At 37.0% G+C, this 27,592-nt stretch overlaps 1 protein-coding gene across 1 annotated transcript in view; it reads left to right on the forward strand.

Moving 5' to 3' along the window:
* The window catches only part of USP46 (ubiquitin specific peptidase 46), a 34,248-nt gene extending 7,065 nt beyond the window's left edge, over positions 1 to 27,183 (forward strand). Inside the window, exons 2-9 of the mRNA XM_066548438.1 lie at positions 6,517 to 6,597; positions 7,351 to 7,564; positions 9,781 to 10,010; positions 13,406 to 13,482; positions 18,657 to 18,740; positions 19,036 to 19,233; positions 19,916 to 19,994; positions 20,843 to 27,183. Of these exons, the coding sequence (XP_066404535.1) occupies positions 6,517 to 6,597; positions 7,351 to 7,564; positions 9,781 to 10,010; positions 13,406 to 13,482; positions 18,657 to 18,740; positions 19,036 to 19,233; positions 19,916 to 19,994; positions 20,843 to 20,944 (1,065 nt within the window). The 3' untranslated portion in view covers positions 20,945 to 27,183. The remainder of the gene's footprint in view (positions 1 to 6,516; positions 6,598 to 7,350; positions 7,565 to 9,780; positions 10,011 to 13,405; positions 13,483 to 18,656; positions 18,741 to 19,035; positions 19,234 to 19,915; positions 19,995 to 20,842) is intronic.
* The last annotated feature ends 409 nt before the right edge of the window (positions 27,184 to 27,592 follow it).

A 27,592-nucleotide genomic window follows, 5' to 3' on the forward strand; every position in this document is an offset into this window, starting at 1 on the left:
GTAAAAAATATTTTTAATTTTAAACCTGTCCTGCAACATAACTGCAGCCCTCATTACTCAACCTTGTATGGAGATTTAATGAACATATTCCTACTTCTGTCTCCAAGTTATCAGAGTATCCCAGCTGGTGCAGCTGTGATGAAGTTTAGAAGGTGCCTTGCTTTTCAAATGCTCTGAGGCAGCACATATGCAGTCTAGGTGCTCTAGACAAAAATGTTACTGAAGAAGTTAATAGTTTGTAGGTAAATATTAGTTTCATTTTGACTCATGAGACCATCTTGAGGCTATGTGTTCTGAAGAAGGAAACTGGCCAAAACCAATGGTCTTGCTGCTTCCTCCAGAAAAAGCCTGGGTGCCACTAATCCAAGAAAAATTAAGCTGGGGATACAGAAAGACTCACAAGTGAATATTGAGTTGCAGTTTGGTAAAAGCTGTCTAATCTTGGAAAGTTTAAAGGTCAATATTTTTTTTTAAATTACTTATGGATATAGACTCTGGACTTGCAGCATTTCAATAGAACCTTACTTGCAGTACTTGGTTGCTTTGTGCTTTGAGAAAACCAGGTTTATCAGCTATGTAAGACTGAGTACCTTAAAAACTCTGTCCAAGGTTTTAAGTGGTTCAGGATTTCAGGTCTTGCAATTTTTATCCATTTCTTGAAAACCACACAGAATGGGGCTGAAGTTACTTGTGGTATATGTGATACTTAGGTCTGTAAATAGAGATAGCTTAATCTACCCAGCAAGAAAAAAGGTTAGGCCTCTCCTTTCAAGCTCTTATAATTTGCCTTAATGATCAGAAGACTCTTTGGAAAAAACACACAAAAATAATTTATTTAGATATATTTTGATAAATCATCTCTCCTAAAAAAATTTGAATACACAGTGGTTTTTTAGTCAGTCAAGGTTCTTTTGCTGTTTACTATGATCTCCTCTGTGTTTTCATAGACTCGTCTCTTTCCTCTTTCTTCTTGTGGTCAAAAAGACCCAAAATAGCTTTGCTGGAGGAACAAAAAGCATTTTCTCACAGAATGAAGAGAGAGCTAATCTGGTTAAATTCAACCATCTTGTGGGACTTAGACTTTAAAAAATTACAGAAATTCTTCACATTTGGCATTTAATATAGATGAGTTTTTAAGAAGGCTGGTTCGGCTATTTCAGTTACTCACCATATCTCTCTGAAAGTTGAGGTTGTTTCTGAAGATAGCCAAAGTCCAGCACTGGGGACAGGTGATGCATCTTTGAAAGCAGCTGCATGTATGCTGCATGCTGTGCTATTGCTGGTTCTCCTTTTACTCTTGGTTCTTTGTGTTGCTTCTGGGAGCTAATTTCAGGTTTTTACAATTACCTCCTCTCTTTTGAGTTATCCATCACTGCCATTTTTTGGCCAGGAGGCCTTCCCCATCTTTCTTTATTTTCTTTTTTCCTTCCCTTCCATGTGCTGTGCCTTCCAAAATCCTTCAACTCAGGCTGCCTAGCCCTGAAGCCATTTCTATTTTTACTCTAATTTTTCTTCTACCAGCCCAAACATCATCATTAGTTTGTCTTAAGTCTTCAGTTTCTCCCTTCAAGAAATTATCATCATTATTATCATGTTGCTCTTGCTTTCCCCAAATACTAAGAAAAAAGAAATCTAATCTATAAATGTATATGGTCTGAAACCCTTTGTATGGACCAGCCATCTTCCTTCATTATCTCTTGCTCTTCGTGTATTTAAGTTTCTGTTTTAATTATTCAATTTTTATATGTTTTTCTGTTACAATTTTTAGATTTTCTTGTGAACATGATATTTCTTCTTATGTCTTTTTTTTGTCTTTGTACAGACATATTTTTCTGTACAAAGAAAAATTTAATTAATTTTTTATTTTTCATACTGTGTTTCTGTTTATTTAGTGATACCCATTTAATAGTGGCTTATGAAGGATCTAATTTCTTTACTGTATCCGTTTACTTTAAATTGAACACATGTATATTTCTAGAAAGTTAGAGCCATTTTTATAGCTCTGTCACAGTACAAAGTTTAGTCTGCTTTGCTATCTTCTGTTGACACTATCTTTCTTATTAGCTCTTGTCCATTTCTCATCCTCCATAAAATAATTGTATTTACATTACTTTTCTACATGTGATTTAATGAACTAATCTGGTGACTTCTTTTTTATCCTGACTTTTTTTTTTAATATATGCTAAAGTAAACGAACAGCAGGGGGTTTTTTTACCTAATCTATTTCATGTGATCCAAAGCACAAATTAAACTCTTTGCAACATAATCAGAAATTTCAACTGAAAAGAAAACCAGCAGTCTTATTCTTTGGAAAGTCCAGGACAAAATAACAAGAGGAAAAAATATAGGTCATATGGGCTGAATGTTTTTGGAGCCATGCTGTGGCAAAAATCTTGGCCTGAATTGACCTGTGCTTGGCTATGTCTCTAGCTGTATGTCTTTTTACGAGGGCTGAATACTGATTGTTGAATTAAGTGGTAAAACTGGGAAATCAAGGTTCCAACACCACAGAGTGCACAGTAGGAGTTTCCACATTGACCTAGTTCTCACCCTCATAAGGCCTGCATACCACAGTCACTCCACTGCATTTCCTTCACTAGTGTATTCTTTTAAGAAGGAGCCAGTCTCCTTTATTGTCTCTATACTCTGATATGACTTTATTTAATACTCCCAAATCCCACTTCATTGACTTATGCAGCCTCTCCTCATTTCAGGCTCTGTAGCTACACTGCTGGTCCTGCTTATTTTTATGGAACTACAGTAGATTCAGTTGTGGTAGGATATTCCTCCTAGCTGAAGCTTTTAAAAAACAATAGAGAGTGGTTGCATTAAAATGTCTGAGCAGGTTTTCACTGTAGAAGTAATCAAAATTACTTGCTGGGAGTGAGAACAAACACAAACACCCTGGAAAAATAGTCATGGTTGATGTTTGCTGTAGATTAACATCAGTAGACTAACAAATATGTTTTCCATTTTATATGGTTGATTTAAACTGAATTCTCAACCACCTTTAACACACCCCTAATAATATACTTTTTCCAGTTTAAACCTGGATTGGGTGTACAGTTCCCGATATACTTTCTTGGAAAAATTTCCTTCTTCTGTCCTCATGTCAACTGTTTATTAAGGAGACTTCATATGCAAAACAAGTAATTTATATACAGTGTGACATGGTTTGAGTTTTACTAAGTGGCCTGTCTACATTTTTTTCTCCATATAAGGAATATATCCTTCTTTGAAGTATCAGGTCTCTGTGTCTCTTACCCACGTTCCTAGACTTCTTTTTCCATGGATTTAACAGTATCCTTTTGGAGACCTCAGAATAAATAAAAATCTGACTGAAATTGCCTTTGACACAAGAAGGCCCTACTCCTAATGAAGTCTGAGTAGGTTATGTCAGTTTACTCAAAGATTGAATTTAGCCTCACTGTTTTGTTGGGTCACTGTCACACTGTACTTTATTTTATATTTGCAACAGCCAAGGCCTGGATTGGGAGAGGTAGAAAAGCTCCATGTTGAGATGTTACTAAGCATGTGGTTTTTTCAACAGCAGGTACTTTAAAAATTTCTGGGCAATGTGGAGTTTTTATATGAAGATTGGTTAGTATACGTCATTAATTTGTTTGGTTTTCAGTGATAATATTGTTTGGTTAATCCTGATTCTTGATCTTTCTCACAATATTTACAACAAAATTTAAATACAAGAAAGGGTTTGTCCAGCCATCTGACATCCTCTGAAGTTAGAAACCCTGGCCTAGAGGAAAGGCAAATGAGTAATGTAGGAGCAACAGGTTAGCAGAGCACTTGCATAATATTTCTCTAACAGAATACACTAACCTGTAGTTTTATGAAAGTGTAGGAGGTTACTTTTTAGAGATAATGTTTTCCATGAACTGTAGAGGGAGAATTTATTTCAGTGTGGAGAATACTTCCTATAAAACTGGAAAAAACCACCCATTTCATTTTTCTTTTAGGGAGCTCGATTGTAATGTTCAAAGTGAATTCAAAGAAAACCTTTGCTTTGATCTGAACGCTGTACAATGAGTATTAATGTGAAGATATTTTTCCTCAGAAGCTGCATTAATCTTCTGTAGTCATGTTTCTCTTGTATCAGACAAGGTTTTGAGGGTAACAGTGGCTGTTTGCTTCACTGCTAATATCAGATAGGCAAATATTTATCAGCTTCTTCCCTCTTGGAAAGGTTTGCTGAATATGTGCATCTTTGGCAAGGCTGACTTTCCAAGCAATGAAACTAATCTTCATATGAGACTTACGTAATTATCACACTGTCATCTCTGTTGAATGGTAGCCAATAATTGCTTTGTATTAATCAATCTTTTTTCCCAAGTTTCTCACCAAGGCTTAGCAGAGCCTGGTGAGAACATATATCCATTATGAAGCTTCTCATGAAGGCCTGTGTCTGTAAAGTACTTTAGTCTCAAAGGATTTTCTGAGAAGTAACATATACTTGGTCTGAGCAATGAACTCTGTGTATGTGAGAGAAAGTGAGAGAATGGAAAAAGATCTGAGAAGGGGATGTGAAATATGAAATTTTGGGAGCTTTTCTGGAACCTGCCAACTTAAAGGAGATGTTTTACTTTCAAGGCTTGCAAATTCTCAAAGAGTACCTATGCTGAGTTTCACACTGCTAGTGCTGTTGACTAAATCTTCTTTTAATGAGTTGGCATGAAATAATAATCTAATTTGGCAAGCAGTGGTTATGGTAGGTGCAGTAAGGAAACAGAAATCAGGCCTTGGGGAGAAGATAGGGAAGGGACATGAGAATTCTAAATCTGATTACCAGTTACTTTGAAAATTTTAGCTTATGAAGTCTAAGCAAATGTCTGCTTGACTTCACCAAGGCTTTTGACACTGTCTCTCACAATGTCCTCATAGACAAATTCAAGAAGTGTGATCTGGATGAGTGGACAGTGAGATGGATTGAGAACTGGTTGACTCCAGAGACTCACAATCAGTGACACAGGTTCTGGTTGGAGGCCTGACACTTGTGGTGTCCCCCATTATTCAATATTGGGAGTTGTTTAACTTACTCATCAATGACTTGGATGAAGGGGCAGATGCCTCCTCAGCAAGTTTGGTGATGACCCCAAGTTGAGAGGAGCAGCCAATACCCCAGAGTGCTGTGCAGCCCTTCAGAAGGGCCTTGCCAGGCTGGAGAGATGGGCAGAGAGGAAATTGAGCAAAGGGTCCTGCACCTGGGGAGGAGTGACCCCATGCACCAGCACAGGCTGGGATTGACCTGCTGGAAAGGGAAGGACCAGGGGGTTCTGGTGGGACCCAGCTGCACAGGGAAGGACCTGGGGGTTCTGGGGGACAACAAACTGTCCACGAGCCAGCAGTGTGCCCAGGGGATGAGAAGGCCAATGGTGCCCTGGGGGGCATTAGGAAGAACATTGCCAGCAGGCTGAGGGAGGTGATCCTGCCCCTCTACTCAGCCCTGGTGAGGCCACATCAGGAGTGCTGTGCCCAGCTCTGGGCTCCTCAGGACAAGAAAGACAAGGAGCTCCTGGAGCAGGTCCAGTGGAGGGCAACAAAGATGAGTGAGGGATTGGAGCATCTCTCTTGTGAGGAAAGGCTGAGGGAGCCAGGCCTGTTCAGCCTGGAGGAGAGAAAGCTGAGAGGGGAACTCATCAACATCTGTAAGTATCTGAAGTGAGGGTGTCAGAGGATGGAGCCAAGCTTATAATGTGTATAGGAGTGATGACAATTGCTTTGGCAGCAACCTACCTTACTTGGTTAGTAATTTAAGCTTGTTCAAAAATGGGCATTTTAATATAGGAAAATTACATATAACATACCAAATTAGTGGTTGTGCTTACAGACCAGCAGTTCCCTAAACAACTTTGATGTTGAAGATACAGTTGAACATACTAAGAGATCTATCTTGGATTTATGTGCTCTTTAATGTTAGATTGGACAAAATAACAGATATATTACACTTGCTTTCAGCATCTGTGTTGTTACTAGAACTGGATACCAATCTGAAGCCCAGGTATTGTTACAGGCTGATATTTAATTCAAAGGGATTCAGAGAAGTTTCAGTAATGCTTAGAAAACCTGCCTTCCATCTAAGAACTGGTTTTTAGGGTTGTATTTAAGATCAACTACTGTCTTTATGAGACAAGAGAGTAATGGGATCCAGATGGCCATGTACACAGTAAAAATAAGGGGGAGGTGGGTTTGGGAAGAACCACTGTTGTGACCTGTTCATTTCTAGTCATCTGTTACTAGAGGGTCCATGTCAGGCCAGCTCAACAATCCAGATTTGCAAATATTTTTAGTGGCTCATGAGACCGTTGTGCCTATCAGTAAGACAGAGTTAGTGTGGCTAATCATAGCTAAAAGGAATGAATTCTTTTTTTGTCTTGATACTGTCTATAATTTTACTTTAGGATCTTAATATTCTAAATAATTTCTTCCTTTTTAATGTTTTGTTGTTGTTGTTGTTTGGTTTGTGTTCTGACATTTTTTCCTTTTTTTTTTTCCTTTGTATAGGGCACCAATGCCTCTGCTCTGGAAAAAGACATTGGCCCAGAGCAGTTTCCAATCAATGAGCACTACTTTGGATTGGTCAATGTAAGTGGTTGATTTTGATGTTACTTGAAATTTGCTTAATCCCTTGGTTTGGTTTTGTTTTGTTTTTCTCTCTCCCCTGCTCTTATCAATCTTATTCTAATGCAGGATTGTCTTTTTTTTTAAGTGCTGCTCATGTTGCAATTTTAGGCAAAGTGGGTTGTAAAACTGTATCAGATGTTTGAAGATGGCTTCATACACCCCCAGGGAGAACAGTTCTATGAATATTTCCAGGGATTAGAACATACACTTAAATAAAATTAAAAGTCTATTTTAGGTGTGAAATAGGACAGAGGAAGTGATGAAAGTATGTACAAGTTTAGGTACAGCCTTCTGCATTGGCAGCTCTTGGGAGGAGCTTTTTTATTTGACCAAGGGGAAAATGAGTGAGAAGAGTGTTTAATCACTTGTTGTTCTCATAGAAATGATATAGATATAATAATATTTTCCATTGAAAATATTAGTCATTCTGCTACTGAGCAGTAAGATAGAGCCCAGATATGGAAATAAACTTAATGAAATCCACTACAATAAATATTTTTCTTACAAGTGGAAATCTTTACTTTGTATTCTAGTTAATTTAGAACACCGCCCTTTTTTCCATGAAGTGTCATGGTGGCTGTGGAAATATATTTCTACTGCAACTAAATGGAAAAATGTCTGGTTTGTGACAGTGACAGGAGTCAGAATTTGAATGAACAGCTAGTTTTGTTGTGATGCACAGGGATTAATCTTGTTTTTAATTCTGCATGGCAGTTTGGGAACACCTGCTACTGTAACTCTGTGCTGCAGGCATTGTATTTTTGCCGCCCATTTCGGGAAAATGTATTATCATACAAGGCCCAACAGAAAAAGAAGGAAAACCTCTTGACTTGCCTGGCAGATCTTTTCCACAGTATTGCTACTCAGAAGAAAAAAGTTGGAGTTATTCCACCAAAGAAGTTCATATCAAGGTTACGAAAAGAGAATGGTAAGTGTAAAACTGAAAGGTATTAATGCATTGATCAAAGAAGTATAAATACATATTGAGCAATGTGATCATATTAATCAGAAACAGAGGTTAGATTTGTAAATTGCTTTTAGTACTTTGTGGGGTGTATTATTAATTTAGCATCTGTGTATATGATATTATGCTTGAAATAACCATAGCAGATTTCATAGGCTCCCAGAGATGTGTGAATTAGTGATGTTTTCACAGCACGGTGGGGCAGACCTTACTGTAGGGTGAGCTAGGGCTGGGAATAGGGTGACACTGCTGTCAGTTTTAAATTTTTTTTTTGTGGAGTATGGCAGAAACATTGAGGGCAGCCGGCAGTACAGAAACTGTGTGACCTAGGAAGGCTGCAGGCACCACCAATTCCAGAGGAATTGTCTGCAATGGAGGATAAGGAGCTGGGTACACGTGGGGTGGTCAGTCCACTCCACATCAGCTGCTGCTCTGGTTCTTGGAAGTGGTGGACACAGTCTCACTTGGTGAAGCATCAGACCCCTTTTGACCATTAAGTTGGCAACAGCTATACCTAATCTTGTTGTTGTTCTGTCTAAGGGATCTTGAGAAAGAGAAGCCTGTCACAGCTCCACTTTGGCCTGGATTAATATTGGTGTGGATGGTATCCTTAGAAACAGAGAGGCTTTGAATGAAGAGACAAAGTATGAGTCAAACACCTGGAAGAAATTGCTTCCTGGTGACAGCATATAAATAGGCAGACTGTTCATTTCAGAGCAGACATTTGAAATCATGAAAAAGTTAACTCTGAGTCATCTAGTGATAAATGCCCCCACACTGTTGGGGATCACTTGTAAAGACTGGATCTTATGTTTTCAGCTTTTTTAAATTAGTGCCAGAGTCAGTGTGTATTACCCTGCTTATATGTCCAGGCTAGACACTACAAAGCCAATGGTTCTGTACAATATTTTCTGAGGAAATCCATGTGAACTTTTTCAGGAGCAGGGAGATAAAAATACACATTTCTGGGAACACACATTCTTTTTTCTTTGACATGGTGGGCGAATTAAACCTTTACTGGAGAAATCTGTACTAAATCACCACTGGGATATTTTCCCCTCTTCCTGCAAGGAATTTGTATTGAACAGGACAAGTCTTTTCTCATCAGACTTGTGGGTGAAAAATGAGCTTTGTTAGGTGGTGTTATTATTACTACTTGAAGTGAGTTAACCTTGACTGGCTGCCAGGTGCCCACCAAGCCTGTCTCTCACTCCTCCTCTTAGCAGGGCGGGAGGAGAAGATAAGAGGAAAAAACCTCATGAGTTGAGATCAAAGTAGTTTAATTAAAAAAAAAAAAGCCAAAAATTACATGCAGAAACAAAGGAAAACCAAAGGAGATTTATTCTCTACCTCCCATCAACAGACAGTTTCCAGATACTACCTGGGACATAGGGCCTTGGCATGCATAGAAGTTTGTTTGGAAGAGATATATCTTAATAATGAAAACCCGCCCATCTTTCTCTTAGATTTTAGTGATGAACATGAAGTCACACGGCACAAAATATGACTTTGGCCAGTTTGGGTCAGCTACCTCACCTATGTCCCCTTCCTAACCTCTTTCACACCCAGTCTACCAGTATTTGGGCAGGATGAGGGACAGCCTTGATGCTGTGTGAGTGCTGCTCAGCATCAGCTGAAGCACTGGTACATCTTCACCTCCATTTTAGGCACACCCACAAAACACAACATCCTGTGGGCTACTGTGAGGAAAGGTAACTCCATCCCAGACACAGTACACAAATGTGTGTCAGCATCCTATGGCCTCAGTTTTCCCAGCCATGTGGGTTACTGTTAAAACTCTGTGATGTTCCTGAGTGTCTGAGGGACTCGGAATATGGGGATGGAAGTCAGTGCTGACTAAAGTTAGGCAGTAAGTGTCTAGTGTAAGGAAACAATTTAGGATGAGTCACTCTCTTGCTTACTTCATTGACTGTAATGGGAGCCTACACAACCAACTCCAATGAGTGTAACTATTCTAGACAGCTTAAGTTAGGTGAGATGAAGGTTTCCCCCTAAGTAACTTCACTGAAACCAGGGTGACTGGCTGCAAAACTGTTCTTTGGGATGATTCCAAATACTTTGCTGAGCAAGGGCCAGTACAAGTACTTGGGGAAAAAATAATTTTCTTTCTTTGAGGAAAGGATATTCAGCTGTACAAATCTTGACTCTCTTCTTCACAGATCTCTTTGACAACTACATGCAGCAGGACGCACATGAGTTTTTAAATTACCTGCTCAACACCATTGCAGACATTTTGCAGGAGGAGAAGAAACAGGAAAAGCAAAATGGGAAACTGAAAAATGGCAACATGAATGAAGCTGAAGAGAACAATAAACAAGAACTGACCTGGGTGCATGAGATTTTTCAGGGAACACTGACTAACGAAACTAGATGTTTGAACTGTGAAACCGTAAGCATTGGGATAGATTTTTTTTTTGGTTGTTGCCCATTAATAGGTAGATACATTTTGTATATATAAATATATGAATCTTTTCAGACATCTGAGAATTGTGGATATTCCTGTAGAATTTACTTCTTGAAGTGAGTATATTCTTTTCTAAAAATTTATTTTTCTAAGCATTACTTGGCTAATCTCTGCCAAGTTTTGCTGTCCTAATACATATGTCTACAGTTAAAATCCTTGCTAGTGAATCAATACCTTTCCTTATCACTGTAACTTTGAGAGCAGTTATTTACATCATATTTATATAAGTGAAACATTAAGATGTTTTGTGTTAATTCCATCTTAAGAGTCTGACAGGTATACAGAGGGTTCATTTTTAACAAACTGGGTTTTTTTCTCTCCCTAATATTTTCTAGAGGATGATGTCAGTTTGAAATCCCTTATGTTTGAGCTACAAGTAAAAATTAATTTTTGTTGGGAAAACTGATTGCAAGTCTCCTATTGATTACTGTATTTTTCAAACACATGCTCCTATTGAAAGAGAAAATAAATATTTTTTTTAAATTGTTCCTGGGAGGTTGCATGAAAGAGTACCACAGGAAAAAACTCTTTGGGAAGAACAGTGACACTGACCTTCCACAAAGGTTGGAATTAACATCACCTAACCTTTTCTTGGTAAAGCAAAGTTGATAGGCATCAAGGATGAACTAGTTATCTCAACTCCTGCAGATGATGGAGATTGTGAAGGAGCTTTTGCAGGAAACTCTCTCCATCTGTCTCTAGGCTGTTTCATGAAATAAAGTTTTTAGCAGTAGCTGGTGTTCTGTTCCATACAGCTTGTCCTGGCTCCATGGTGTCACTAAGCTGTTGCAATTGTTGGTGCAGCAATGCTAAGAACTGGGCCAACAAACTGATCTGGCCTAAGAATGATGTACTTTTACTAAGATCAGTACTGCTACTATGGGCTTCCTCAAAAAAAAAAAGCACAGCATTAGATTAGCAGCATTAAGATGGGAAAAGGTGCCCAGAGAAGGTATCTTCAGACAGCCAGCTGAGGTTTACACAACTGAAGTTTCGTGAGATGAACTCTACCCATGTCCTACCAGATGTGTAAAAGAATATAGTCTGATATTTCTAATCATAAAGAATAGTTTCCAAGAAAATATGTGTGGCTTTTCCAGGAACTTGGTCAGAGGAGAATGGTGAAGAGAAGAGATACAATGATAGTTGATGTAAGATGTTGGAGCAAGTTTGGAACAAGCTTGTATAAGTCAACACATGAGAGAGATACTGAAAATTAATTATTCAATCTATTTCAACTATAAAATCTTGGGTAATAGCAAGTTAAAATAAGTGAAAGGTTAGAATTATTTTTTAACTGACGAGCTTCTCTAAATAGTTGTGGCTTAATTCTAAATCATTATCTAATGTTTACTCAGAGAAACTGGTGAAGTGAGGATGTGTCCTTGGGTAACAGCATAACTGCACAGTTCTGTGCTTGTAACTCAAAGTGATGAAGCTTTATAGAAAGTGGATCTTGTCTGTAGCTTCCTCTGAGTACAGAAATACTGTAAACTACTCAGGATATTTTTCCAGTGTGTTTTCCTTATATTAGTGTAACTTGAAATCTTAGGAAAATAGTAAAACAGATTGAAAGTTATTCCTTTGCTAAAATATTCATAAGTAGTACATGAAGAGTCATTCAGATTTCAGCAATTCTTATTCTCACTTACAAAGAGTGCAGTTTGAATCTGGTTTTCCAGCTACCTTTAGTTTTAATCTGTATTATTCTAGCTCTAAGTAGTTCATCTTCCCTTCCAGGAAATATTTGATGTGCAGGAATCAATAACAGAATTCCTAGCTTCTTTGAGGCACTCAGATGAAGCACAATGCCTGCCAAGGACTTTTTCAAGTGTTTAAGTTCTCATGATACTCAGTGTGTCTGACAGAACTCTAGCTCCAGCTGTAGAGACACGATGTTCTCTGAAGCTTTGTTGCTTTATCTTTCAAATTTTAGCTGTATATTTATACTGCAGTTGATTGCTGCCAGTTTTGTGGTTTCCTGTCCTCTGTGGGTCAAGTCACGTCTCAGGGAGGATTTTTGTTTGAAGAACTGCTGTTCATTTCAGTTGGGTGTGCATTATGCCTCTGTACATTTTTGATAATGCTAAAATTAATCCAGCCAAACGTGTTTCTCTGCATTCAGGTCTGATATGGGCTGCATTCACCAAGCTTCTATTATCCCTGACATAGCAACAAATATGAGCTCGAGGTGGTACATAACTATCACATCCACAGCACTGCAAAAATCTGAGTGTGAGGGACTTCTGCCAGAACAATGGATTCATGTCCTCACAGAAGTTCTTGATTTGGACTTCACTATTTTCTCATCTGATTTAGTTATTCTAAAGAAATACAATAGGAGGCAAAAACATGGGGTGTTCATGCAACATTTTATAAAAACATTATTATTAATATGACTGAATTAATATGCAGTAAGTATTTCTGCAGTCTTTTGACTCAGTTGAAGTATTACAAGAATTAGCCATTTGGATGATTTTTTGTTAATATTACTTCACCTTTAAGATTAAATACTCTTAGTGAAAAATAATTTTCAATGCAAAAATCAGGATCTGTCATTCTGAAAATATTCAGACTTAAACCTTTTAGATAAAAACTCCTCAGTAAAATTTTTCCCCTCTTGTTCTGTCTAAAAAAAAGATTGGCAACACCAGAATGATTTTGCAAAATAGCCATTTTTACCTTTAATATTTTAAATTTTTTAAATTAAAATATTGACCAGGAACAATATCCAATGGGGAAATGTAGCTGTCTCAACCAGAAATATAAACCCACACTTTTCAATACTCACTAGAGAGAAAGGATAACATGGTAAAATATGACTTTTGTGACAGAAACATATTTGGAAATGATCTTCATTGCATCCTTAATAGTGGAAATAATTATGTAAGAATAAAATGTGAATGTATATTGCAATATGTTATACAAAGGGTAAACAAATTTCTGATAATAAAAGAAAGTAGGCTGTGTTACATAACAAGGAAACATACTTAATGCACCAATCCCAGATGATGTAGGGGAGGATGGTTCACCTTTACTGAACAGTAGGCTGACATTGATGGCCCATGGTTGGTGGGATTGGATAAGTGGAATAGACAGAAGCTGTCTTAAATTATATGAAAGCTGGATTAGTAGAGTTACTAATAAATATCACACTGAACATTAATCAAACTGAACTAAAAAAAATTAAAGCATTGAAATTATTTACTTTTATGTAAGAGCAATTTGTACAGAAATAAATATCTTTAGCATTTGCTAAAGATATAAACAGCATTTAGATGTATGGCATCTCTGTTTTACATGTATGTGTTTTGCAACAGGTTAGTAGCAAAGATGAAGATTTTCTTGACCTTTCTGTTGATGTGGAGCAGAACACATCGATTACACACTGTCTAAGGTAAGTGAATGCATCTTTTCAGCAGATAGCTCTAACTGCTAGATTTTTCAGGTCTACTAGGTATAGAAAAGAAAAGTACAATAACATTTAGATTTGAACTTACCCTAAGCAGGAGAAAAAGACTTTAAACTGGATGTTTCCTCTAATGACAAAATATACATTATTGTACTTTGCTTTACACCCTTTCTCTTTCAATGTTTCTATTTGAAAGAGGAATATAAATCAACTTTCAGGGAAAATAATTGATTTCTTTGTTGTCTGGAAGAATTGCTGCAGAATTTTAATTGTCTTCATAGAGATTTAAATGTGCTTGTCTTTAAGCTCCTACACAAGTGCTTTGTTGATTAAGATTCATAGACATATTAAAAGTTAAGTGTGTGTTTTGCAGAATGAGTTCTAGAGTCCATAGAGGGCAAAATATTTCAAAAGTCTATTTTATTATCAGAAATAGCTTATTCTGTGTCTCATCCTAAAATTATGTGAAGTCTTTTATTCCAAATTTCTGTTCTGCTTCTAGTATATTCCTAACTTAAAAAATCTAGACATCAAAAACTTTTCAGTCTTACATGAGTGATTATTCTGAGAGATTTAAAATGTCCAGAGTTTTGGCATTAATACAATAAACCACTACCTATATTTAAGACAATATGTTGCTGTTCTAAGCTAATGTTTATCAATTGGTCAAACTCCTTCAAAATTCAAAATTGCTATCAAGGTTGAAATTGCATTATTCAGTTATTCTGGAATGCCTAGGAGGGGTTTCCTGGTGTGCCATCCCAAGGTGAGAGTTAAGAAAGAAAGAATGTGAGGTACTATTTCCTGAATCAGAAAGCAGTGACTTCTCTGTGAATACGACAACTGTACTAAGTATCTTCTGTTATAATTGAAAGTTTTTTCCTTCTCAGTTTCTGTTCAGTCTCCCTTAGGATACTGTAGCAGTCCTTAGCCCTCAAGTAGCCCACACTGCATTAATTAGCCTCCCTGTAATAGGTGAGCAAACCAAAGAGAGGCTTTGGAAAGCAGTGCATTCTCTTTTTCTCCTGTAGTCTCTTTGCCTCTTCATAGTAACCAGTAGTTGAATCTTTGTTGGCATTACAGGTTTTTGTTTGCACGCTTTTGAGTTCTTCACTGGAGCCACTACCCTGAACTTGCCAGTATTACTTACCTTTCCCTATGGTGTTCAAAGTCAGTTTGAAATCCCACTGAGCTGCAAGGGTGCTGCAGTGCCTTTGGAAGCCCTTTCTAATCTGTGTTTTTATTTGGTTCTGTGGTACTGGAACTGAGCTCTGACATTTTCTTACAGCTGAGTCTGGTGAACATGTTAAAAACTGCTGCTGTATAGATGTTACCATCTGTCCTTCAGCTTTCTCCAGTTTTTTATTTACATTCTTGATTTTTATCTTCTTGGAAAAGTTTTGTTGGGAATGGCCATTTTATGTAAAGGCAGATTAAGCACTTCATAAAAATACCAATAGCATTTTTTCTACTGAACAGACAGTAACTGTGGCTTAAGACATGTGAGAACTGCATCTGCACAACTGCAACCAGCAAGTGAATGGTGGAGTTGAAAGTGACTCAAAGGAGGTTATCCCCTATTTCATGTCAGAGGATGCTTATCCAACCTGTTCCAGAAGATCTTTTCAGCAGTATTATCTTGATTGTCTATTCCAGTCCTTCTTGTTCTTTAGTACTAGTAAGTTTTTCCTGCTGTGTAATATGAATCTTTGGTGTTTCAGTTCAAGCCAATTTCTACTTGCCCTGTGTACTTGAGACATAAGCCAGGGGTTGCCCCCATTCCCCTTCAGTAGCCTTTTACATACAGGAAGAATGTAATCACTTTTGAAAAAAATGTAAACAGCCTAAGGTCATTCAACTTCTCCTTCTTAGGCTATCTTCTCTGGATCTCTACACATGTTTATTACTCTTCAGCCTTCTCTCTCATTGCACCTCTCTCTTGAACTCTGTCTTTCTTGAAGTTGCTGTCTAGAACAGGACATAATATTCCAAGAGAGATCAATACAATCCTGAGAAGAATGAATGCCCTAAGTCTCTTTATGCATTCCAGTGTAGAGCCTTTATCCAACATCATGACATGCATTTTGAAGTTTATCCATTGCTCCTTTTGGAAACAAAAGAAAGCAAAATGCCAATTTTTCTTGAGGTGGTACAGGCCACTATTTACTATTTAGATTGAACAGGAGGAGAGTTATCACCTCTTAGCTATTCTATTATGTTTTATGTTAGCAACATTTCTACTTCTGTTTAGAAAACATATATTCAGTTAGAATATGGATTTCCTCTCATTACTGCTGGTATTATGCATTATTACACAAAATGTAAGTGCTTTTGTGGTTTCTTTCAATGGGAACATCCAAGTTATTACTCTTTTTGCAATCTCTGCTGTTTCCTTTTTTTTTAACAACTGCTTTGCTGTGTCCTAATAGCTTTAAGGGCTGCTGCATTTAAAAGGTCAAATACAGAAAACCTGTGCAAGATAACATTTAAGTATAATGAATCTCTTTACCACCACAGATGACTGTTCTTTTATTTCTGTAGTTTTTCAAAATGTAAAAAGTCCTTGTGCGCTCAAGATGTCTAAATGACAGAAAGAATACAAGCCTCTGGCACAGGATAGACAGCTGGGCCTGAAGCAGTAAAAGTCTTATAACAAATATAGTATGTATCCATTGTTTTTATTTCCACTTGGAGTTGCAATGTTTATCAGTCAGTTTGATCCTGACTGGTGTAATAATTGATATTACACTAGTAATTCTCTCATCTCCTAAAGCACAAAATTAATACTATTCATGCATATAAGCAATAGGAAGCATCTTTCACACTGTAGCAGAGAGGCTGTGGAAGCACAAGGTCAATGATAAGTTAGTACATCTTAAGCAGGTATATTTAAAAATTTCTTTTTCTTGCTAAAATAACATATAAGCAGAATTCAGACTGGACTATTAATGGAATAGGAGAGAGTTAGACATATCTTGAAACTAGCTTTGCAGGTCTAGAGAAGAGTTCTGCAAGGCTGTGGCTCTTGCATATGCAGACTTTGGGAACTCCAGTCAGTGATCTGTTGTTTTTAACTGTTCAACATCTATTAGAAGTGCCATGCTGAAAATTCTTGATTGCTGAAAGAGTTACTGAAGTTGAAATTATTTCAATACTAACCATTTTTCAGTGAAACATTTTATTCTAATACTACCAAGAATAGATACCACAATGCTACTAATAAATAAATAAATACTACTAATAATAAATAATAATACTAATAATAGATATTAATAGCATCAGAATAACCAGTATATTTTAAAAGGAATTCAGAAACTCTTTGAGTTTAATTAACTTCCATGGGAGACTTGGAATAGAACAAACCAATATCTATCGAATTCCTACCATCTGCACATGATTGTTCATGTTAGAAAAACATTTTTCCTTGCTTCACTTTGAGATGAGAAGACAACTAATAAATTCCCCAAATTTGTTTGCTTTTTTTAAAATTGAGACTGCAGGCTTTGAAAATAAATATGAGACTCTTTCTCTAACAGCCAACCTAAAACTTTCACAGGCACATTCTACTGAGTCTTACATTCCCTGCACATATAACTCATCTTTAATATTTTCTAAAATTTCAGCTCTTCACTTACCTGAAAGGTTACCGTGCTTTTCAGAGGAATTGGCTGAATTAAATTAATTTTATGTTTAAATTCAAATGTGAAATCACATATTGAGATCAGTATTTACCACTGAAGCAAATCCTTCCCAGTAACGTTTTCTTTTCTTTTAGATAAAAAATAGTACTTGTGATCAAAATTTAGCTGTAACTTATCTTTCAAAATATGTATTTTTTCTAAATTTCAGCTTTTTCTCCTCAGTGTTAAGACCTTACAAAGAAAATTAATCAGTAAAAGTAATCTCAGTTTTTAAAAATATTATGCAGTCATATGAAGTGCTTCTTTGTCATGCTCTGTCAACCTTAAGCTTTTATGAAGTTAGGTAATTAACTTCTAATATCTATGCCCTAGCAAATTATGTAGTCTTCATCTCTCCCACCTACCCCTATAGTGATGATGTCAGGAAGAAATAATCATCCAGAATCCTCCCTTTGCCTTGTAAGACAATTCTGGTGCTGCCTAGTGTGAGAGCAGGCTAAAGTTGCAGACAGTGGGGTTTCAGCCTCCATGAATGTGAATTGCAGTGATAGAAGTGAATTTATTTGTGTCTGAATTTGCCTGGAATTCAGAAGCCTGTCAGGTACAAGGTAGGGACACTCAATAAGACAGTTGTGGAATTCTAATATAGCTACTTAGGGCCCAAAGTCACAGGAAAACCCATGTGTTTAAAATGGAAGATAGGTGCTTATATCTGCATTCACAGTTCTCAAAACTCCTGCTCAGCTGCAATGTAACACAAGAGATGACAAAAATAATAACTGTTTTGGTTTTTTTTTACAGTTAAATGGTGTTAGGTACCTTAAATTTTGCTCCAAAGCATATCAGCACTGTGACTTCCAGCAAATCTTTTCTGTGAACTGAGAGATGCTATCAGACCAGCCTTGCACTGCCCTTGTCACTTTAAAAGCTCAATCCAGAAATATCTCCAAGTGTATTTACTTGATCAGGATTTACAAAATTTTCTATACCAGCTTCCATTTCTTTTTTTAGAAAACGGAAAAGTATAATCTATAAACTTCTGGATAACTGTTCAAAAGGTTAGAGGATGCAGGAAACTAAGTTCAATTTATTTCTTCTTTGTAAGATGATTCAAACCTTTCTTATGGAAGAACACCATAAAACGTGAGATATCAGGGGATGGCAGAAGTGCGCTTAAAATTCCTTTATTCTGCAAATAATTTAAAAAGAAATAGAATGACTTGAGTGATTATACCCAAGTCTGGGCAGCACCTTTATGTGAGAGACCAGAGAGGGGTCCCATTTTGAGACACCTGACCTTTATTTGTATCATACAGAGGGCCTCAACTCCCAGTATAACTTGTCACAGCAGCCACATACCCTAACTCCGTTTGCAAACCCCAGTCCAGTCGCTTCAGATGCTTTAGAAAACTGGAATGGGTGAAGATTTCATCCTGTGTGTCTTTTGGGTTCCAGTTCATCAGCCCAAGTAAATGTATTCATATCCTTAAAGAACTGATGATTGTTTTTTTTTTACAGAGACTTCAGTAACACAGAGACACTATGTAGTGAACAGAAATACTACTGTGAAACTTGCTGCAGTAAACAAGAGGCACAGAAGAGGTAAGCAAAGAGCAGGCTGTTTCACCATGCTCCTCCTGGGCTCCGGCAAACTTACTCCTTGATATTTATTTTGTTTAAATACCTAAAAACCTTTCATCCCAAATGCATTCTCTGTGTGGATAAGAGAGCCTGCAGACAGATTTAAAGGCATGTGTCTTAGTCTAGAGGCTACTTCTAGTTGATTATTGTTACTTACAAAGTGCTTTTATAATGCAGTCACTTGCTTATAAAGGGAAGAGAGAATGGCTTTGAACTGGTCAGGTGTTCATCATATGCATTCTTAATGGTTTCACAGGATGAGAGTAAAAAAACTGCCAATGATTCTTGCCTTACACCTCAAGAGATTCAAGTACATGGAGCAGCTGCACAGGTACACGAAGCTGTCCTACCGGGTCGTGTTTCCCCTGGAGCTGCGGCTCTTCAACACCTCCGGCGACGCCGTCAACCTGGATCGCATGTACGACTTGGTGGCTGTAGTTGTTCACTGTGGAAGGTGAGGTGCCTCCATGTGTGTCACAGGCTACTGGCAGGTGTTGGCCAAGGGCTGAGCTACCCCTCACAAAATATGGGGAGGATGGACTTAAAGCCTGCTGCTGCATGGACTTGCATGTGTCTTGGGCTGGACAATTTAACCAATCATCCCTCACAGTAAATCAGTACTTGTTTAAGAAATAATGTCTCAGGTCTCCAAAAGTCACAAATTTGGCTTAAATTGATGAAACTACCTCTTTCCTCACAAGACCCCTTAAAAAAGTTGGGAGCCAGCACTCTGTGAGGGCCAAAGACTGTCATCATGTCATCTGTTGTGAGACCTACACATCATCATGTAGGTCTCACAACAGATTATTTTGGTCCATTTTCCCCCCTATACTTAGTTCTTGCAGTTTTAAATGCATTTGATGCCTACCATGAGCAACTTGTTAAGTGTTCTGTAGGATAATTCGCTAAATGGTCCTGGCACAGATGAAAATAACACCTTTAGCTTTCAGTTGATAAATTTGCAACAACTTAAAATAAAAATGGAAAGGACCAAATGTCTAGAGTACCACCAACGGTGGATTTACCATTATTTTTATAACGTTTAGTTATAATTCTGCATTCATAAAGAAATGTGACTTTTCAAAATGGACTCAATAGTACATTCTAATATTTTGGGTTTTTGTTTTGCTTTCTAGTGGACCTAATCGAGGGCATTACATTACTATTGTGAAAAGTCATGGATTTTGGCTCTTGTTTGATGATGACATTGTAGAGGTCAGTATGCTGAAGGTCATGAGCACAGCTGGGTAGAGACCACCAGTCTACCACAGTTTTGTTGTAACGTTTATTTCAATTCTGTTAGCAAGAAAGATTGTAAACAAAATTATTAGTCCTGTAGTTTGTACTCTGTCAGTGTCAGAAGGATTTTTTTATTTCATAGCAAGATCAAATGTTTTTAATACCAGACTTAAAGAGTTTAATTTTGCATGTTTTCTATATCTAAAAAAATATATTTAATTCATTAAAACCGTTTCACTTGGTAAAATTGAACTAAGTAAATCTAGCATTGCTGTAGAATTTTCAGTTTTGAATAGGGAAGTTGCAAGAAAGTCTGAATTGTGTTATTGATCTGGGATTGCCTGAATATAGATTAGAGTAGAATCTGTCCCACAGCTATTGCAGATTCTGTCTGAACACTCTGAAATTCATTCTTATGCAAACCCTTTTATGTCATTGTGGCCCACTGACAAAACTGGGGGTTTGAGTCTGATTTCCCAAGTGGTAAGGAAAGTAACCACTGGGATGCTGGATGGGGCAAGTCTTGAGGAAGATTTCTGAAAACTTGAAAAAGATGGGATCACATGGTCACATTTATGTATTTTACCAGTGTTTATTACTGCATTCCAAGGAGTCTCTCTGTTATTGGAAAAAGCCTAATTCAGTTATGTTCAGTGACAGAAACATGCCTATCAATTTCATGAGTGAGATCAGCAGGGCTCAGCCCCTAATCTTTACCCTTTCACGGCTTAAATTGCAAACAGAATTTGCTAATTGCAGTAATTTAATCTGTACTTAGTATTTGTTTTATCTAACAGCATATTAAAAAAATATCTATTTTGCAGAAAATAGATGCTCAAGCTATTGAAGAATTCTACGGTCTGACCTCTGATATATCAAAAAATTCAGAGTCTGGCTATATTTTATTCTACCAGTCAAGAGAGTGACTTGGCAAACCGTGGTGACTGCGCACAAGGATGCTGCACGCAAAGGAAGGCACCAGCTCCCCCGAAGTGACTTTTACACAGCCCACATCTCGGATGGTTGAACAACAATACACTGTCTCCTGTTCCATGGTTTATGTGATGCTGACTGTAACCGTCCATTCTTGACATTCAGAACTTTGTTTTGGGGGGGGGTGGGTTGTTTGTAGTTTTTAAGTCTGATTGAAGAGCTAATTGAAGTCAGATTTTAGTGGAATTTATATGGACTAACATTTACAGATAATAAGATTTGGATGTCAACTGTTAAACCCAATCCAGCTAGAGTAGTATTTTATATGAAAGTGTTCATTACATTTAGGACAAAATTATTTAAAACTTTCTAGATGGTTTTGGAGTGTGTTGATTTACAAAGCATTCCTTTAAATACATCCTGACATATACTTAGCCCTTTTAAGTGTAAGGAAAAGAATCAGTTTCATGTTTATTTGAGTTGTGGTTGTATAGGGGATTTTTTTTACATGTTACTCTGCTGCAGAAAAGATATTCTTCCAAAATCATTTCAATTTTTATTGTTAAAAACTTTCAGAGTGTAACCACAGACCTAAAATTCACATAGAGGGATTTAAATTACACTGGAACTAAGTAATTCTGTATGTTCAGCCACTTTGTCATGAGATAGTACAGATGAGGTGAGATTTCAGAATTTACAGAGCACTGGAATAAAGGGAGTAAGATCGCACATATGATACAGAGATAAGTTGCTTTTAAAAAGATTGAGCTTACATTTTTGTTAAAATTATATAGATTGTTTACTTGGATTGTGTTGTGATTGCAACACTGCTCACATGTAACATATCCATCAGGACTGAAATTATCCAGTCCATTTAAATAAGCATTGTTTGTACATATGACACAACTTGATCCTGCAATTTTCTAAATATCTGTAGGTCCCATTTTCATTTCTCAAGACAGAGTCAATTTCTTAGAAACGTGATACATAGCAACCACTAGTGTACATGCTATCATGTATATATCATCCTTAACATTTTGGTCATATTTGACAGAGTTTTGTCACCACAGAAACAGATAGGGATCTGGAGTGCTTGATTTCAAAATTAGTACAAAAGACTAAGTTTGTAATTTTTCTGGATTAATTTGGCTGGCACTTGTCATGCACTGGCTAATAAAATTTCTGAATTCACCTGAATACCTGAATTTGGCAAAGAATAAATGTAGAAGAAAGTATCAATAGGGTGTGAGAAGGGATTGATAGTGGCTTGAGTCAGTGGTCATGCTGGGTAGCTACCTTCTTCAGTTTGCCACTTCCACTCCATTATACAATTCTTGAACTTCAGTAGCCAAAATCCTATTCCAATGACATAACAGCAAAAACACTCTTTCTCTTCATGGGGACTGACAGTTCTAGTATTTATAAGGAAATATTCTCACCCCACAAAATTTAATTCTACCTGTTACATTTTATTCACTCATTATGTATTTATCAGACAATGTTGATTTTTGTCTTTTTTCTTTAAGAAGCCTGCTTGACACTTTATGCCCAACACTCCCTTTCAAGAAATGGCTTTTGAAGTTCAGCTGCATCTCATATTTTAGTCTTCTGTAGAAAAGATAATAGTGTTTTTCATTGTTCTCTACTGTGAATGTGAAATATATTTTGTGAAATATTGGTGAAAATTAAGTAGCTTCTACTGTGTCATCATTTGAAGTTCAGTTGGATTTTTCAATGGCCATTTTGTAAACTAAGGCAATGTAGCACTTTACACTAAATGAGAAATAGAAGTGGACTTTTCAGCAAAGATTATTTGTGATTTATCATGTTATTATACTGATGCAAGAAGGGAGACATAGAATGTAACCTTAGAGGACTTAAGTGAATGAGAGTAGTGGTCTACAGAGATCACTCACATGAATGAAGGCTGGTATGCAGGCTGAAGACAAGCATTAGGATGCAGCCCTTATTCTTTTATTGATGTTAGAATGAAATGTACTGTCTCTAATACAGAAGATAGATATCTTACAGCAGACTTCAACTCCCACTGAGACCCAGGAGCTTTTCCACTGAAAAGCTAAACCTGCAAATCCCTCTTTAATTGATTTATTTACAAACATTCAGAATTTCTGTATAAAAAGATAAAAATGACTGGCCTTTTAAAACGGATAAGGTTTCCTTACTGTGAATGAAATCACTTTCTAGATCAGCATTAATCAGTGCTGGACCAAAGGTCTGTATTTTGCAGTTCACTACTGAACATTCTTACAGCATTATTTTGTTTTAAAAGATTCAAAAAATCAGATAATCTTAAGGTCATAATTTGAATCTTCTGGGCTCATGTTTATATGAAAAGTAAATTTTCATAAAATAATTTTTAAATCAGTTTAATTTTAGGAAACATATTCCTTATTTCAATAGACCTATGGGCAAATTGGTTTTAAAAATGTTAATAGTTTGAATTCATATTTAAATGCTAAACTGCAGAATAATAATCTATTTTTCTCCACTGCAAGACAGCTTTAGATTGTAAAACATACAGATCATTGCAGTAAGTTATTGAGAGGAAAATTACTAGAATAAGCTGTTTCACAAAGTATGAAAAAGCATTTTTAATTCATGCTGGCCTGTGCAAAGATCACAGCACTAGTATCACGCCAGTCCAGCATCAGTAGTCTGACATCAGCTCTGAAGCATTGTGGAATACACAGTTCATATTAACATTGGCTAAACTAAGGAGCATTTTCTTTTGATTAACAAAGTTGTGGTCACAATTCTGTAAATTGGATCCAGTCTCCAGTGTGCTGAATGTCTTGACTTCAGTCCAAAATCTGTCTGTCACAGCTGTATGAATTGTGCCAGTCTAGGCAGAGGAACCCTTCTTTGTGAAATTAAGCACATTTACTCAAGTTTTGCAGGACTGGGATCCCCACAGGATCAGTCTTATGGTGTAAAGTTTTTCAGTTGATTAAATAAAGCATAATCCTTTTTCTCTTATGCTTATGCATAGATTTCCAGTCCCTTATGAAATAATGGAAAAATACCTAAGACAATAAAAGACTTTCAGCTAGCAGCTAGAAAACAAAATGCTAGCACAGATCTCTAATACTATTGTGTGCTTCCCTAAAATGACTACATTTTATGGTGTCAGGTTCTAGGTATATTAGGTCTAACAACAATTGGAGTATTCCAATTGTTTCCCATGCTGTTGCTGAGATGCACTGTCCATTTATAAATACTATTACGATGTTCTTTACTTAGAAAAAACCTCATTTTTGTCTTGTCTGTGTTTCCACAGCACTGCAGTGCTGATGAATCAGTTATCTTACAGGTTGAGCTCAGAACTCAGCTTCTGTACTTCCAAGAACAGGCAGTCAGGATTTTATGGAATTTCTAATGTGACATAGCAGAGGGAGGCAGAAGAGTGGAGTGATGGAAAAGCCATACCAATGAAACAGAACACCTTTTTGAAATTAGGTCCCAAAATTACTCCTGTCAATTCTATTTTAACAATTTAGTTACCTCAGAGTGCTAGATTATGTATGAAAAGTTTTGTTCCTTTAGCAGTTGGAGTAAAGAAAACAAAGTAGGAGTTCCCTTCTTATCAGGTTTAGTATAAATTCAACTGAAATTCACCTTACACGATGGGTCCTAAAGTGTTACCACAACCTTTTCAGACATTACATTTCAGTCACTCTTCTGTTCCAACATCATGTATTGGCATCTGAGCTGACAGCTTGCAGCTGCCAGTGATTTGATGCCTCTCAACAGCAAACCCTTTTTGTTTTATCTCCTTTTTGCTGCATGTGGCTGATAGTTGTGAGCAGTGTCTTACAGCTGAATGAATACTAGAAATTTTATTAAGTTTTGGCTGTGTACCTGTTCTTTGCTAATATCTTTTAGAAGGGTTTGTTTTAATTTATTTTTCTTTTGTTGGTCTGTTACTGTATTTGTATAATAACTTATGTGGTTAATACTATTTGTTTTGCTTTAATTTTTTTGTATTTTTTTAAATGTAATCAACCCAAGCACTTTAAGCAACAATGTCAATCTTGTGAAATTCCAATCAGCTTAATATTTTGCCTTTGTCTTACTGCTTTTGGAACTGTTTGCTTGTGATCCAATATCTCTAGTTACAACTCAATTTCCATTTTTAGGCTTGTAGTCCTAGCTGGGTTGTAAAATTGGAAAGCCCAAGCATTTTCACACATATTTGTTCTTGTATAAAAAGTACCTGATGAGTTGCACTCTGCACATTTCACAGCCTCTTGTGCTCTCTGCCTGCTGACCCATCTGGGGATGACTGCAATACTTCAATCTGTGACACAGTTATCAATGACTAGAATTTAGAAAAGTTCTAGTTCTTACAGGAGAATTCTCTTTTACCAGACACAGAGTCAGCTGTTAGTCAGCTGATAATACAGGTATTGCTCTCTTTGCTGCTTTATAAATGCTCTGTTTGGTCTCAACGGTGAATAATCTGATGGGCCACAATTATTCTTGGCCACTGTGTGTGTGGTGGCAAGGAGAGCAAATTTTTCATCTTTCTTCTCTTCATTTGGGCCAATATGAAGCAAAGAGATAATGAATTAAGATAAATTCTTGTGTAAAATGATGGGTTTTAGAGGGCAGCATCTGTGATGTCCATATCAGAAAGCCAGTGACTTTCTGTGTTGTTAATGCAAGGGTTATTCCTAGTGCTTTAAATACTGTATTTTCTTTGATCAATGAAAAGACCAGAACTTTTTCTTGTTGCATCTGTTCTGATCCTGAGGTGTTTCTTCTCAATTTAACATGGCCCTCACTATGTAAATAGCCCTTGGCAAGGCTTGATGGACACCCATTTAATTTCTTTTCAGTTAGTATGCATTACTTCAAAGAGATTGCTTGAACCTGTCTACAAAATTTATTCAGATAGCACAATTCTTTTGCATACAGGGTCAAATAACACCTATCAGGAGGTATGTGCCCACCTGATGGGACCATCTGGCTGAACCCACACCATTTTACAAACTAATGATTCTTAACCCTCTAGGAGGTTTGGTTGCTGTCTTTGCCTGACTGATTTAGTACAAAACTGCAAATAACTCCCTTTATTCATGATCTCTTGCTATAATTCTTTAATAAATTCTGTTTCATTTGGTTATCAAGACTTGGGATTATTGTACTATGTAAAATAAATTAACTTGTGTGTGCCATTCACTGCAGTCAATTTAACAGCCTAGTGCTTCTGATGAAGGCTGTGGCAGGTGGCAAGAATATGAAAAAGTAACTTTTCTGTGATAGCACAGTAGGTCTGTAGGAGAAGCTGGGCTGACATGCAGCTTCCTAACCTCCATCCTCTAGATAATAGTGACCCTTCTCATAGGATTCCAGAGTGGCAGGACTAAGCCCTTCATGAAAACATCTTGCAGTTCACCAAAACATTGCTTGCTGCAGTAGATAATTAATGAGTGTTTGCAACCCCTCTGTCCCCACTCCCCAGAATCTCATTAATTGGTATACATTCCTTGGAGAGGCTGAGCTTAAACCTCAGCTTTGTATTTGCAATGGTGTTCATGTTTGAAATGTCCCACACCAGACTCTGGCCACATACTAAATTGTTTCCTAGTCCTCTCTCAACTCTCATTCTAACAGCAAGAGCAGCATCAGGGATGCCATGTTACAGGTGCCAGTGGTTTTCCTGGAGACAATTTTCTAATCTCAGTGGCTTTCATTTAAAAAGACCTAACACAAGCTCCATTATTTATCATGATGCTTTAGGAGTAAAGCCACACATCCTGTATGGATATGAATGTAGGGTAGCAGGAAGAAGAAAGAGAAGAGGATGAAATATGGAAAGGGTTGGTTTTTTTCAGAGGCTTTGAATATGTGTATCAGTTTGTATATATATAGTCCCTCTCTACCTTGTCAAAATGATGCAATCATAATAAAACTACTTAAATTTTGTGCTAGTTTTTTAAATGGAATAAGAGGTAGCAGAATTATAAAGCACACAGTTGGGGACACACAAATACTGGATTTCTAGTACAGCGTACAATACTCAGTGTATGTGTACAGATGAATATCTGCTCTTTTTAATCATCATGTACATGTAATTGAGCCCTGCACCACCTGCAGAACTGTAAGATAAAAATCATGTTGGTTATTAAGGTTGTAACATAAGAAAACAGTATTTTCTCCTGTTAACATGTTTATATTTTACATAAAATAAACTCTGTAGCCGATCTCACTTCCATTCAATTTGCTTTGACTTCAGCTGGAGCCACACTAAGGCTGAGTATTGATGTTGGTTGTTACCCAACATGTTTTTGAATGTCAGATGCCTGTGTTCTTACAGATGACGAGACTACTGATGCTTGCTTTTTATTTCATTTAATGTGATCAACACATTTTAAGTGACTTCAGAGAATATTTCACCCCATGGGCTGATTGACACTGAAGTGTCTTAAAAGAACAAGTTTTGCAGGTAGTTTCTGAGTTGTCTTGGTAGAATATACGTACAATTGCATGACTGAGCTGTACCCAGTTAAATCACAACACCATTTGCCTTGTCAATGTTTGAGCTTCAATGTTTCAGCTAAAACTGAAGAGAATAAAAATCTGCGAGAATTGAGCTACCTTTTACATCAGGAAACAAT

The sequence above is a fragment of the Molothrus aeneus genome, chromosome 4, assembly GCF_037042795.1.
Source record: "Molothrus aeneus isolate 106 chromosome 4, BPBGC_Maene_1.0, whole genome shotgun sequence".
Lineage (NCBI taxonomy): Eukaryota > Metazoa > Chordata > Aves > Passeriformes > Icteridae > Molothrus > Molothrus aeneus.